Source organism: Andrographis paniculata, unplaced genomic scaffold, assembly GCF_009805555.1.
Source record: "Andrographis paniculata isolate CXL003 unplaced genomic scaffold, ASM980555v1 Contig61END, whole genome shotgun sequence".
Lineage (NCBI taxonomy): Eukaryota > Viridiplantae > Streptophyta > Magnoliopsida > Lamiales > Acanthaceae > Andrographis > Andrographis paniculata.
Window position 1 is genome coordinate 805,078 of NW_026137597.1, and position 14,454 is coordinate 819,531.

At 33.6% G+C, this 14,454-nt stretch overlaps 2 protein-coding genes across 2 annotated transcripts; one reads left to right on the forward strand and one right to left on the reverse strand.

Moving 5' to 3' along the window:
• The first annotated feature begins 1,471 nt into the window (after nt 1–1,471).
• On the forward strand, nt 1,472–5,032 carry LOC127260278 (glucose-6-phosphate 1-dehydrogenase, cytoplasmic isoform). Its single transcript, XM_051287991.1, has 16 exons — nt 1,472–1,704; nt 2,020–2,226; nt 2,328–2,413; nt 2,519–2,576; nt 2,666–2,852; nt 2,950–3,107; nt 3,184–3,252; nt 3,350–3,408; nt 3,492–3,528; nt 3,657–3,728; nt 3,797–3,944; nt 4,025–4,120; nt 4,207–4,277; nt 4,353–4,468; nt 4,560–4,605; nt 4,686–5,032. Exons 2-16 carry the CDS (start codon nt 2,056–2,058, stop codon nt 4,854–4,856), a joined length of 1,545 nt encoding a protein of 514 aa, XP_051143948.1. The 5' UTR covers nt 1,472–1,704; nt 2,020–2,055; the 3' UTR covers nt 4,857–5,032.
• Nucleotides 5,033–5,208: 176 nt separating this feature from the next.
• LOC127260279 (prohibitin-3, mitochondrial-like) lies at nt 5,209–7,472 on the reverse strand. The gene is made up of 3 exons (XM_051287992.1): nt 7,127–7,472; nt 6,135–6,725; nt 5,209–5,488 (listed from the first exon to the last, which is right to left on the reverse strand). Exons 1-2 carry the CDS (start codon nt 7,380–7,382, stop codon nt 6,142–6,144), a joined length of 840 nt encoding a protein of 279 aa, XP_051143949.1. The 5' UTR covers nt 7,383–7,472; the 3' UTR covers nt 5,209–5,488; nt 6,135–6,141.
• Between the last annotated feature and the right edge of the window lie 6,982 nt (nt 7,473–14,454).

The following is a 14,454-nucleotide window of genomic DNA, read 5'->3' on the forward strand; positions in this document are numbered from 1 at the left end:
GGTGATCGTAGGTACTCCAGATCCGGAACCCCTACCTAACAAAGTAACATGTCCATATTTAAGTGTCTGGGAGGTCGGATCTGCTGCGAAGCTGGTTGTAAGGCCTGCGGGAGGCCAAATCTCTGGCTGGCTGAAATTGGCCTTCCAGGTCTTGCTTTTTTGAGTTTCTTTCTCCAAAAACATCGCAAACTCGTTTTGAATGGCGTGTTTCAAAACATCGGTAATGTACCGAGATAGATCCAGGGTGGATCCGTGAATGGATGACCGAATTTTCTCACAAATTTGCTCCTGAAAGACGTTGGCTAGAAGATTAATGATCTGGTCCGGCCTTCCAGCAATCGTGGAAGCCTCGTCACGTGGGGCAGCATGTTGCGAAGGGCACGATGACGAATCGCCGACGATTTGTTTGTTTTTAAACATCTCTGCATGTTGCGCAGGGCATCAATTTTCTTCCGAAGTTGCATGTAAAAGTCGCGAGACATCGGTGTCTCACTGGACGTGCCAATCTGTTGTCGTAAAAAAATCGCCACCGACGGCTTAATCGGAAAAGCCTGTCGGAATTGATTTAATCGTAGGGTTCCTCGGCCTTCTCAAGAAAGGATCTGAGCTATCTCGCGATAACCGAAAAAATTGACGAAGAAATAAGAAGGTAAAACAGGAACAAAAGCTAAAAATTAAATTGAAATTAATTGAAAAAAACTGTAAAAATTTGAAAAAATTGCAAGGATGGAAAAATTGTAAAGAAAATAATAAAGAAAAAAGAAGAGCACATGGTGAATGGCTTCTGGCATCCGTTTTCTATTCTGATATGCTCTATTTATTTGTTTATTTTGAATCATATTTGGATTATCCCTAAATATTCTCGATAACTCCAACTACCTTCACTTCTACCTTCTTTCATCCGTTATTGTTGACTGCTTCAAATGCACTATACCGGCTGGGTCCTTGGGCTAATTAGGTCCGCAGGCTCACTCGCTCGTTGACCAGGACCTTTTGTTAGACTGCGAACCTCGAGGATTTGGGCTATATTGGCCAGTCCAATTAATTTTGAGTGTGTAACTTTTTTTTTTTAATCTTAATTTTGTAGAATTTTAACTTAAACTGTCTAAAATATTTGAGTATTAGTAAAATTTAAATAATATATTTAAATTTAAATTAATATTAATTAAACAGATTAACCGAGTTTTATCTAAACCTAAACTTGAATTAAATGGTTTTGACTCGATTATTAATTTTGCCAAAAAAAATCTCAAACTCGTTTCAGGTCGAATTATTTGATCAAATTAAATTTTGGCCGACTCTAATTGTAAGATCATATATTCAAATTTCAAATAGGTCAAATTTTGTCTGCCGGGTGCACGTTTCGCCTAATACAAGATTCGACATATTTTCCGGAAAAATACAAACATTCATGGAAAATTGCTATAAAAAAATGTCAATAACGAAAGTCGAGTCAAAACTGTTTCGCGCATCGACCAGCGTGGCTTGACTGATACTAGAAACTTGGGCAAAGTCAATAGCAATACAAACCAACCAACCATAGGCCAACGGGGAAGGGAGGATCTCTTCCTCGCGTGTGAAATCTGCCAAAATATCGCATCAATACACAAAAGTTGCTCATTCGCTTTCCTTAATTTGCTTATTGCCAGAACAAGAAGAAGAAGAAGATACATCTACACAGCTACAGCTGCTCTTATTCCTAAGGTGGGTTGCTGCTTTTCGACTCATCATCATCGTCTACTTCTCCATCCGTAACTGCAATTGCATGTTTCTGAGTTCTCGATCGATAATCCTTTCTCGGATCTGTTGCTTTTTTCTGGGATTAGACAAGCTGTTTGTGTGTTTCAATTTTGGAGTTACTGATTGATTTTTTCTTCTACCAAACTAATAAGTAAGAGATTTATTTCATTGAATTTTGGATCGGATCGTTGGAGGGATGACCACGAAGGAATCTCTCTCTGGCAATTGCTTTCGATTTAGGGCTTTGTTTAGTTCTTGAATTCACTATTTGCTTTGCAGATCAAGCATTGATTTCAGTTCCCTCGATCTTCGATAATGGCTGCGGAGTGGCGTTGTGAAAAGAGAAGCTACTCGAAGAACGAGTCCTTCGTAAAAGACGATGAGAACGTGCCGGAAACTGGCTGCCTCTCTATAATTGTTCTCGGCGCCTCCGGCGATCTTGCAAAGAAAAAGACTTTCCCTGCACTGTTCAACCTCTACCGACAGGTTTCATTTCAGTACTTGCCAAGAACTTCTGCATATCGTTTTCAGACACAATTCAAAAATTTAAGGTACTAATCTGATCTCCTGTGGTTTATCTTGTCCAGGGATTCTTGCAGTCAAACGAGGTTCACATTTTTGGGTATGCAAGGAGCAAGATTTCTGATGAGAAGTTGAGAGATCAGATCAGAGGGTACAGATTCTTCACTTTTGTCCATTTGATTCGATTCTATCAATCTGAAGATTAATTGGTACTTTTATTGCTTCACTAACCTTTTATTGAATTGAATTGTTTTAGGTATCTTCCGCAGTCGAAAGAGGGCGGCGCCGAAGAGGTTACCGAGTTTCTGCAGTTGGTTAGTCATTGCTGCTCGTTTTTGTCGTTATAAAAGGTTGTTTGTATTTGCAAGTCTACAAGTTTTCGGCTATCTATTTGATAATGTAGATTAAATATATAAGTGGCTTGTATGATGCTCCGGAGGGATTCCAAGCATTAGATAAGGCAATATACGAGCATGAAATATCAAAAAACAGTATGGAAGGATCGTCCCGCCGGCTTTTCTACCTTGCGCTTCCACCGTCAGTTTATCCACAAGTCTGCAAAATGATCAAGTTTCACTGTCTCAATAAATGTACATTTCGAATTTCACAAGTCATTTTATCCTATAGGCGATCCCGACTTTCTAAATGTTAAGAGATTTGTTGACTTGTTAGTGTGATATGTTTCAGCGGATCTTGGAGGATGGACTCGTATCGTTGTTGAGAAGCCTTTTGGTAAGGATTTGGCTTCAGCTGAGGAACTAAGCTCGCAGATAGGTGAATTATTTGAGGAGCCACAGATATATCGAATAGATCACTATTTGGGAAAGGAATTGGTGCAGAACTTGGTAGGTATCGAAACTTGGAATGTTGATACTTGGAATGGTTTGGATAGACGTATTTAGCTCTTGTAAAAATTTGCAGCTGATACTTCGATTTGCAAATCGCTTCTTTTTGCCACTTTGGAACCGCGACCACATTGCTAATGTACAGGTTGGTTGTCATCCTTATTTCAAGAAAAATTATGGCGACGTTCGTTCGCATTGGATTCATGTTCGGTGATGATGTTTATTTGGCCTTGTCGCGACAGATTGTGTTTAGAGAGGATTTTGGAACCGAGGGACGTGGAGGATATTTTGATCAATACGGGTATAGTTTGCTGCATAGCATTTCGGTTGTGATGATGATCTTCGACTTGCAGAATGATAACTTTCATTTCGGTCATTTTGCAGAATTGTTCGTGACATCATCCAGAATCACCTGTTGCAGGTGAGTCGATTACCGATCACCAGTTCCTAATCGAAACATGTTTTCTTCTTGCTCATCTGCAGAGCATGCTGCTTATTTTTGCTACATTTGGATCATCAATATCATTCATATGATCTCAAAACTTGCAGGTCTTTTGCCTTGTTGCAATGGAGAAGCCTATATCTCTGAAGCCTGAGCATATTCGAGACGAGAAAGTCAAGGCAAGTAGAGTCTATCGAATGTTTCTCGGTTGGCAAATGTTTCGTACTAATTAAACGATGGAACTCAGGTTCTCCAATCAGTTGTTCCAATTAATGAAGAAGAGGTAGTGCTCGGACAGTACGATGGCTACAGAGATGATCCAACTGTTCCTGACAACTCGAACACGCCTACTTTTGCAACTGTTATTTTACGTATACACAACGAAAGATGGGAAGGTAGCCAAGATTTAGAAATAAAATATAGCCGATCCGGTCGATGGGATTCTAAAACTATCATCAATTGCTTGCTGCTGCAGGTGTTCCCTTTATACTAAAGGCCGGGAAAGCTTTGAACTCCCGAAAAGCAGAGATACGAGTTCAATTCAAGGATGTTCCCGGCGACATCTTTAAATGTAAGTACAATTTTTTACGATCAAATCTGTGTTTCGATAATTCGTCGTAGCAAATTAGTTTAAGTTGGTTTTTTTATGATGTGTAGGCCAAAAGCAAGGAAGGAACGAGCTCGTCATTCGCCTGCAACCCTCGGAGGCTATATACATGAAGCTAACGGTTCGTGCAACTCTAGTGTTATTTACGATTACGATGACTCCCATTTGTACATATTTTTTCATCTCTTCGATACAGGTCAAGCAGCCGGGGTTGGAAATGTCAACTGCGCAGAGCGAACTGGACCTGTCCTATAGGCAGCGATATCAGGGGGTCGTCATTCCTGAGGCTTACGAACGCCTAATTCTCGACACGTACGGACTGATGGCAAAATTCTTTTACGCCTGCCTTTACAAACAGCTAAACTGTAATAATCAGGATGCATTATATATGATTTGTGAACAGGATCAAAGGGGATCAGCAGCATTTTGTGCGCAGAGACGAGCTGAAGGTATTACGATGAACCAAATGGAATATGTACTGCGGATCTTACATGTTCTTACGGTGACTTTTGATCCCTTTCTTGTTTAGGCTGCGTGGGAGATATTCACGCCGCTCCTGCACCGTATAGACGATGGAGAGCTGAAGTCGGTTCCTTACAAGCCCGGCAGCAGAGGCCCCGAAGAAGCCGATCAACTGCTGGAGCATGCTGGCTATGTGCAGACACATGGTTACATATGGATACCTCCAACCTTATCATGAAGGAAGAACTCGTGATAATCGACAAATCACGGTTTTGCATACTCTTAAAAAACCCGTATTTGATTTCAGCAATAATAAGTTATGTTTGGAAACAGGAAAGTGAAGAAAGCTTTTGTTTGACTGAACCGAGTGTATCTTTTTTCCTTTTTCTTGTTTAAATAAAAAGAAGTTGCTTATATTTGGTAACACAAAGTATTCAAATTTAGTATATATTCAGAAAACTATTTCTTGGGATGTTCTGTGATTCTATATTCACCATCACACTACCAAATTGATTCACCATCACATATAAGAAAGAAAGATCACCATGTTAAAGCTGTATAAACTAAATCAGTGGAGAAAACTGCTAAGATTGTAGGAGAGGGGAAGGGGGAAGAGGAAGCTTAGGAATTATTATAGTAAAGGTAAGTTTAGAGCCTTCGAGACCAAACCATCATATAAAGGGTGGGGTGGGGTGGGGTGGGGGTCACAGGTAAGACGTACAGACCTCATTCATCGTGTCCTACAAAGAAGAGTATATAGATGGTAGGTAGTCTAGGATATATGCAAGTCCCCTCCCTATCTTGATAAAGAATAGTCGACGCCAAGACATCCACAGGAAACCTGCCTGCAATGCCGTCGCCTCCCCTGTCCTGTAATATTGCAAAGCACAGATTTCTCATTCACAAGAATTGAACAAACCACAACTACAATGTTGACTGGTGAAAGTGCAAACAATTTGTTACGACATAGAAGCTCATTTAGAGTCTGAGTATAATGTAATCATAATTTAATGAGAGCTACAACTACATAATTAGTAGGCTTGAAGATCTCAAAACCACTCTAATGCCACGAACAAACTACCAAATTTTCATTCCCAATCATGAATCATCGTGCAACTGTATAAACATATGCCCTGCCTAAAATTGGTATATCCAAGAATCACTACTTACTTCTTTCTCAACAAAATGTGATTTTCTCTATACACAAAATGATAAATGATCCACTCAGCAAATTCAATCAATCAAAAATAAAACCGTATTACCACGATGACCACATTTCTATACTTCAGATTAACTTTAGCAACATTAATAAAAAAAACTTTTATCTACCATAGATCTGGCATACCCTAATGCAAATTGAACTGTAATTCAAGACAGTTACTTTAAGATTTGGCACACTATACTATAGATCACAGATCACAGCAGAAAATATCAAGTAGGTGTTAAGCAGAGAAAGTTTATTGGAGGCAATCTCTCGATCTACTACTCTGATAAAATCTACAGTTATTAACCTTACCTCATAATCAACGGCCAGGGTTGAGACCAAGAAGCATGTTGTTATTGTTGGGCAAATAGATCAAACTCCCGTTCTTGGACATGGTCCCTACGTTATCCTTGGCAGCTTCAATCTTCCTCAGCTCAATCAAACCCATTCCTGCTGCTGCAGTAGCCTCAGAAATCAGCTTGGCAGATTCACTTTCTCCTTCAGCCCTGACAATGGCAGCCCTCCTCTCCTGATCTGCCTTCATAACCACAAATCTAGACCGCTCAGCTTCCTGCTGGGCCACCTGCTTCTGCTCCACAGCCCTCGAGAACTCAGCACCATAAGACAAATGAGTGATTGCCACATCGTCCAGCTCAATGTTAAAATCCTTAGCCCTCCTTATCAAACTCTCTCGCACGAGGGCAGAAACATGAGGGCGTTCAGTTAGCAATTGATCCGCATTGAATTGCGCTACAACGGCTTTGAGAACTTCATTTCCAATTGACGGGAGGACCTTTTCATCATATTCAAGGCCAAGGGTTTTGAAGATGTCTGGCAAGCGACCGACGTCAGGGCGTGAGAGCACACGGAGGGTGAGATTAACCATCTGCAGATCCTTTGTGCCTGATTCAATAAACGAAGTTAGACATTTTTACTTCTCCAGTAAAACAAGCTCGATGAGACGCAGCAGTTACGAATTGCAGTATTGCACGAAAAACATAACACGAATGTGATAATTCCAAATACATTTTTCTAACAGAGGAACAACATCTGTGTATCCAACAAAGCACAAAGCACCTCGAAATATCAAATTCAATTCCTTCACTTTAGAATAAAAGGTTCGCGTCTATATAGTCATTAGCTCCACGAAATCGAAACGACTAGCACAATCTACTGATAATTTCGAAAATTAAGCCTCTTATATGCTAATTCCATCGTAGTTTCGGGCGTTAAAAGGCGAAAGGGTTGCAGACAGAGGATGATCCGTTGCCGTGATGCAAACGCAATGTGTATAGGAAGCATACCTGATATAGAGGAGAAAGTGTGAGGGCGCGTACGGATGTCGAAGACGAAGGGTTTCTGAAGCCATGGGACTAAGAAGTGAGTGCCTTCACCGACGGTCTGATCGATTACGCCGCGGAAACGGTCGAAGAGAACGGCGCGCTCGCCGCCATCGACGGTGTAGAGAGAGGCGTTGAGGATAGAGGCGCCGAGGCCAAGGCCAAAAGCGGCTCTGGCGATGTTAGTGAGAAATGATACAGCGGCTTGGTTGCTTCCCATGGCTAAGAGTGGCTGGCGAGAGAGAGAGAGAGAGAGCGGAAGAGGAAGAAGAAGAAACTACAAGAAGGGGCGTATCGTAGCGTAGGGTGGATTTTTGTACAAGAAATATATATGTATATATATATGTGCTTTAGAGAGAGAGAGAGTGTGTGTATAGGTGTCAGGTGGAGGTTGGTCATATTTCTTGATTATAAAAACCCTAATATAAACCCTACAAATGGGCCTTGTTCGGGTTTGTTTTGGGGTTTGGAATATAAAATTAATAAAAATATGGATAATTTTTTTAAGGGAGAATTGAGCTGCACTACTAAGTAATGTTAAATTTAAATTCAGTGTCTGTTACTAAAAAGTTTTTATGCACTCCCTCTTTTTTAATATTAATTTAATTTTAATTTGTATTTCTTAATTTTTTATTAAATAGTATAATATAAATATGATATAATCCTAAAATATATTTAAATATTTTTAATCCTTTTTTATATACTTACCACACATTTAGCTATATCTATATAACGTCCCACTATATCTAAATTGTTCAACTATATACCCCTATATACTTTCTATGTACTTTAATTTGTATATTTTCAAATAAAAATAATAATTATAGTCAAATTTTATTGTAGGGTAAGGTATAAAACTACTATACATTTCTCATATCTTAGAAAAAATTATATATCTTGTCATTTTTCTCAATTACCGACGAAATGAAGAAAACATTGCAATGTACATATATAATGTCATACCTAAAATAATACAATCAAATTCTTTTACTATTTAGTAATTTTAATTATAATGTCATACCTAAAATAAAGACAAAAAATAAATTTATTCAAACATACTCTCACTGATAGAGGTAGTCTTTCCAGTCTTAATTGATATCAATCACTTAAAGAATACTTGCAACTATACATATAATATTTAAGTAACTCCAATCATACATTGACTTTCGGTGTTGTACCCTGATTATATTGCTACATACGTGCATTAAAGACATACCCTAGTGTAGTTTTTGCGTACTTGCAATATGAAGTCATATTTTCCACTAACGCGTATCTATATCCTAATATATCTATATCCTGATAATCTATGGTTTAAAAGTGGTTGTGTTTGGTTCAAAATATTCAATTGATCTTTGTTACGATAGATAAATTCATCATTATTGTGTTCTCGTGACTTCCTGAATTGTAAGTAAAAAAAAACACAAGTTTTACTATGGATGACTAAACAAGTTAGAAATGATGTGGTTAAGTTTGTCGGTTGTTACTTATACATTACTCATCCCACGAATCGATTGTTTTTTACACATATTACATAGTAATCCACATTGTAACACATACAATAATATTTAGTCCATCAAGCCTATGAGAGGAAGTGCTCTCACCGAGTACGCAAATTGACCTCTCTGTGCGGGAAAGACTAAAATAAACTACATTCGAGGATACCTGGTAATACACAAATAATACCTATGAAACTATTATTTATACCTCCGTATTTCGATGTTTGTACCCAGATCACATTCTACATACTGCAAAAAATATCCACATACCCTGGGGTAGATTTTAACTACCTATAATAATGATATCATATGCTTCCGTAAATAGTATATATGCTCTAATAACCTGTGGTTGGAGAACGACCGTTTTCGATTCAAAATATTCACTTGTTGACAGTAAACAGGGATGCGCGTTTATCTTGGTAGTCTTCTTGTGACACTCCGAATTGTCAGAAAAAGGTAAATAACACATATTTGTTATGGATGGTTAAACTAGTCAGGAATGACTTATATAAATTGTATGATATATATACTATTATAGTCCAATCTCCACTTGTAAATGTCTAAAAAGGTCATAAGTGACTAAGTAGGTTGGTTGTTAGTGTACATGATTGCTGCCACAAATTAAAAATTTTTAGACCTATTATATATTAATCCACACCGTAGTGTACACAACTTTCGGTTAGAGAAATCTAAGCATAGGGTCTGACTCAGCTAACCAGGTGAGTACTCCAAAACGGTTTTGTTATACCCTCAACTTGGCTTCATGTACGAAATTCTACTAGTTGTATATCTACTGCGATTTTTTTTTTTTTTTTTTTTTATGTAAATGAGCATTATCGCATAGATGTTGTTCGTGTCTATATATGTCAGTATATTCTCTCGTTTGCCTTAGTGTACCAATTACACTCAACTGCATTTAGGTCTAACCATTTCGATTATTATTTTTTGAGACTTCACTGACCTTGATAAGACAGTAATACCATACCACGCCATTGTGCTTCGAGAAATCAACTAAATACCCCCATAAGATAATTTGTGTGCCTCTGTTACGTTTTTTGATACTTGTGTCATTGAATTATCATATACAAAATGAGACTTACTATTGTATATTTACCTACAATATTATATTATATGAAGCACGCCAAAAGTAATTACAAACTGCTTTATGGAAAAATGGCATGAAAATTCTTTGAACTGAATGGAAAGGCAACCATAGATGAATTGAAGGTGAATCCTTTTGCACACATTTTTTCACAAGTATGCATAAGTTGCATCATCAATTCAATAGTTATATATTTAAATTATAATTTTTTTTTATAATATTGTTGCAATGTCATAGTTCTTTTAGTATTTTCATTTAGTATGAATTATTTGGTTTTTTGTCTCTGTCTAATTTTTATAGTAACAAATTTGTTTCATTAACATTATATGTTAATATACCAATTGGAATGCCGTTGAAACCAAATAATTTTGCATATTTTGAGGATAAGGCCTATTGCATTCTTATATACCCGGGTATTGATAATATATACTTTTATATACATGATGCATACTCTATTAATTTTAGTAAATACCTTAATTAATATGCAATAAACTCATGTTGTAGTATCATATGTTCCAAAAAAGGAATGCATATCCAGCAATAGAACAAAATAGTTGTCCGTATGATATATTCATTGCATTAAGATTATGTATGTCTTGTACTCATGTATTCTTAAAAAACTATCGAAATATATTGTATCATATTCATAAACTAATTAAAGTATTAAACCATAACATATTGTGCCACAGAATACTATACATATACTTTATGCCACATAATACTATACATAATTTGGGTGTCAATACCTTATGCCACAAAATACTATACATATACACATTAAACTTAGATGTTCATATTATGATAAAAAAATTATTAGTACAGAGTACAAAAATCACTTAAATAGCCTTAAAATAATATTTATTGTGTATATCAATACATACATCTCTCGCTCAAGCCATAGAAATAAAGACGTGTATATGAATACAGTTGTTTTATTGTGACAGACATCGTCAACTCCTTGTAATTATATTATTCTTTGTAACATCTCCAAATTCAAACAGTTTAGAAGAATTTAGCATCAAATTAATCATGTAATAAAAATAATAAGATAATTGCAAACTTGATGTTAAAGAACTTAAAATTATAATCATCATATTGACTAGACTTATGTTCATATTCCCTATGCACAAATATATTCGAGCATGGATTGAAAGGAGTCGGGAATGCTTTGGCTATTGGAGGTTCTTTGGATGTCAACAAGGTTTGTTAGTCCCCAATCAACCTTCGAGCTTGAAGATAAATCCAAATTAGCAATTATGTTGGTAGGAGCAACTATACACAACTGCAGACCATGCACCTGTGTTCTCCAACATTCTCAAAATATCTAATGACTTAGCTTAATCCTTAAATTTCTGTGCCATATCTATACTCAGATTTATATAAAAATAAAAATAAAAATGTCTGATCATTTGAAAATCAAACAAAATCATTAGAATTGACTATAAAAAGTTAAAAGAATAAATAAATTCTAATAGGATTGTAGCACAATTGCGGCAAAGTAATTCATGCTTAACTTAACTTCGTATTGGTGAAAATAGACAGATTCAATCCATCTAAAGTTGCGAGACATTTTATCGAACATATGAAGCGCATAGGAAAAAAGAAAAAGAAGTGTGAATTCGAAATCAAATAAACTACTTAAAGATAAAGTGAAATCAATTACATACAAAATATTCTCATACTTCATTCAAGAAACCGTTCTTACCTAAAGGTTGAAGCAGGGAGGAAAGGAAAAAAAAAAATTTCTACATGAAAGATATGAAGAAGATGACTGCTAGGAAATAAAAAGAGAATAGAAAAAAAAACTCTTTGGCCTCCACCAGAATGATATCTCGCCGATGATAGAGAGATGCATTTGAAATACGTTGGAAATAAACTGCTGAAATTAATTGAAATACCAAAGACAATGATGAGGATGAGAAAAGGGAAAAAAAGACAAATAAGAGTGACAAGAGTTGGTTCCAAACATTTAGCAAAAAGTAGGGATTGCAGTTTAAGATTTTTTATAAAGGGACTGACTCGTAATAAAATTATTCCAATTTCCCTTTTTTTAATGATAATAGTAATAAATTTTTTTAAATATTAAGATTTATATGGGATTCTAATAAAAAAAACCAACATATTTTTATTAGTATTATTTAATATAAAAATAATGATTATTTTTTTCTTTTAATTTTCAGTTTTTTAATATTAAAATATTTTTTATCATCTTAAATTTGAAATTGAATTTAAAATTCATATTTTTTTTTTTCACTTTGTCCCACAACTAATTTTAAGGATTAAAAAAATGCTATTTAATTATGGATACATATATTTTTTTTTATAAAAATATATCTTTTTAATTTTAAAATTTATAAATTTAAAAATATTTGAAATTTTTATGGATAATATTTTATAACCAACCACCTTTTCAATTCGATTTTATTTATATATATTTTTAATATTTTAAAGATAAATTTATTATACATTGATTGTCCCACGTAGGAAATTAATATATAATTTTTTTTTCGAATTTATAAATAAAATTTATTTTTAGTTTTAATCACATATAAAATACACTAATACTACTATTTTGCATATTTTTTTTTTGGGAAACATTGAATTTTATTATTTTTTTTTCTTATTTCTCCCATATTTCTTTCTTCTTCTTCTTTTTTTTTTTTCTTTTTTTTTTAATCCAATTTTGTATAATATGATTTTTTATCATCTTAAATTTAAAATTGAATTTAGAACTCATATTTTTCTTTCTCTCGTTTTTTTTTTCCAATATTTGTATTATTCTTTACTTCTTTTCAAAATAAATTATATTTAAAATCGAATTTGGAATGTATAAAATTTTATTAATTATCTATTTTGTTATTTTTATTTTTATACAAATTATTTTTTAAAAAAACTTATTATGTATATTTTTTTTAGAGTGATTTAATTCGAGTAATATATTTCATATATATATATATATGTAAGAAAACTCTAACTATTATTTATTAAAAAATTAAATTATTATATATTCTGGTATAAAAATAATTCGTGCACGGGTTACAAGGTAGTTTGTGTAATGTAGTGTATATTGAAAAAATATTTATTATATTAAATAGATAATACAATTACTAAGAAATAATAATCTTGTTTTAGGATGAAAATAAAAAATAACAATATTTCAATTGAATTCTCTACTCCATATTTGGTTTGGGGAGACATGGCCTAACCGAGTTCTGTCTTTTTTTCTTTTTTTTTTTTAATTATTGTTTTTATTTTAGTTTTTTAAAATTATAAATTTATAAAAAATTTATTATAATTATAATTTAATAAAATATATACAATATATATCATTTGGTAAAGAATAATTTATTTTTATAATACAAATAAATAAAAATTTAGAAATATATATGTTGATATAATAAATTTATAATCGAATTATATAAATTAATACACATTTATATTATTATATTCATTACAATCAAATCAATACATTTCAAACCTAAACACAAAACAAGCATATAAATTCAAACTAACTTAAAAATTCAAATAAAAACCAAACCTAAACCCAATTTTTTTTTTTTTTTTTTTTAAAAAAAAACCCTAATATTTAATTTAAAACGAGTAATATTTTACTTCACCCACTCATAGAGTCACAGTCAATACAGCAGTCAGTCATATATTCGTACATCCTGTGGCTACTGGCTATTGGTCCAGGATCCGCTCAATCATTCTTTTTCTCTGGAGCAGACAGCACAAAAATATAAAAATAAAATAAAATATAAAATAGAAATAAAAAATAAAAATAAATCAGTAGACAGCACACTAGACGGGTATAGGAATGCCAACGGGTCGGATCTGGTCTGGATTGTGAAGTTCCGGATCCGGATCCGGATCCGGATCCAATCTTTCATTACATTTGAATCCATAATCGAATTCGTCCAAATTCAAAATATGTTGACCGCATCTGGTCCAATTTTGCAAACATGTAATTAACTTTTATTTTTTAATTTAAATATAAAAATGATCTAATTAGCAATAACATTGTAATATGAAAGAGATAATTTAAATTATCTAGCATTGTTAATGATGTTGTTCATTCGGATATATACTATCAGGTCATATGCGATTTTTCTAATATACAAAGATTTCAAATAATAAACAATTCAATCCATATCTCATCCGAAAATTCTCAAGAGACACATTGTTGTTTTGAATATTAGAATTTTTGGATCGGATCACTGAATTATCTAAAAAATTTAAAATTGTATTGAAAAAATCAATCAAAATATATTTCCTCCGGTCCCACATCTGTCTATCAATTTATTTGTTTGCACGGAGTTTTTAAAATATTAGTATTATATTGGAATGTAGTAGAAAAAAATATAAAAATACTAAAGTACCCTTATTAGTATTGTATGATATAAAGTCAATGGTATTTGTGTAATATATTGTAAATTGAAAGGGTATTTGTAATGTTAAGTAGATAGTATAATTAATAAAAAAAGAAATAGATACTTTATTATGGAACGGACGAAAATAAAAAAATAAATAAATTGTAAAGGAACGGAAGAAATATTTATTACAAACGAAAGATACAGAAAATTTAAAAATCGTCTTAATGTTATAAAATATGTAATATAACAAAATATAACAAAATGTTATATAATATATAATATTATATAGAGAGAGTGAAAGAGTATATAAGTTGGTGGGAG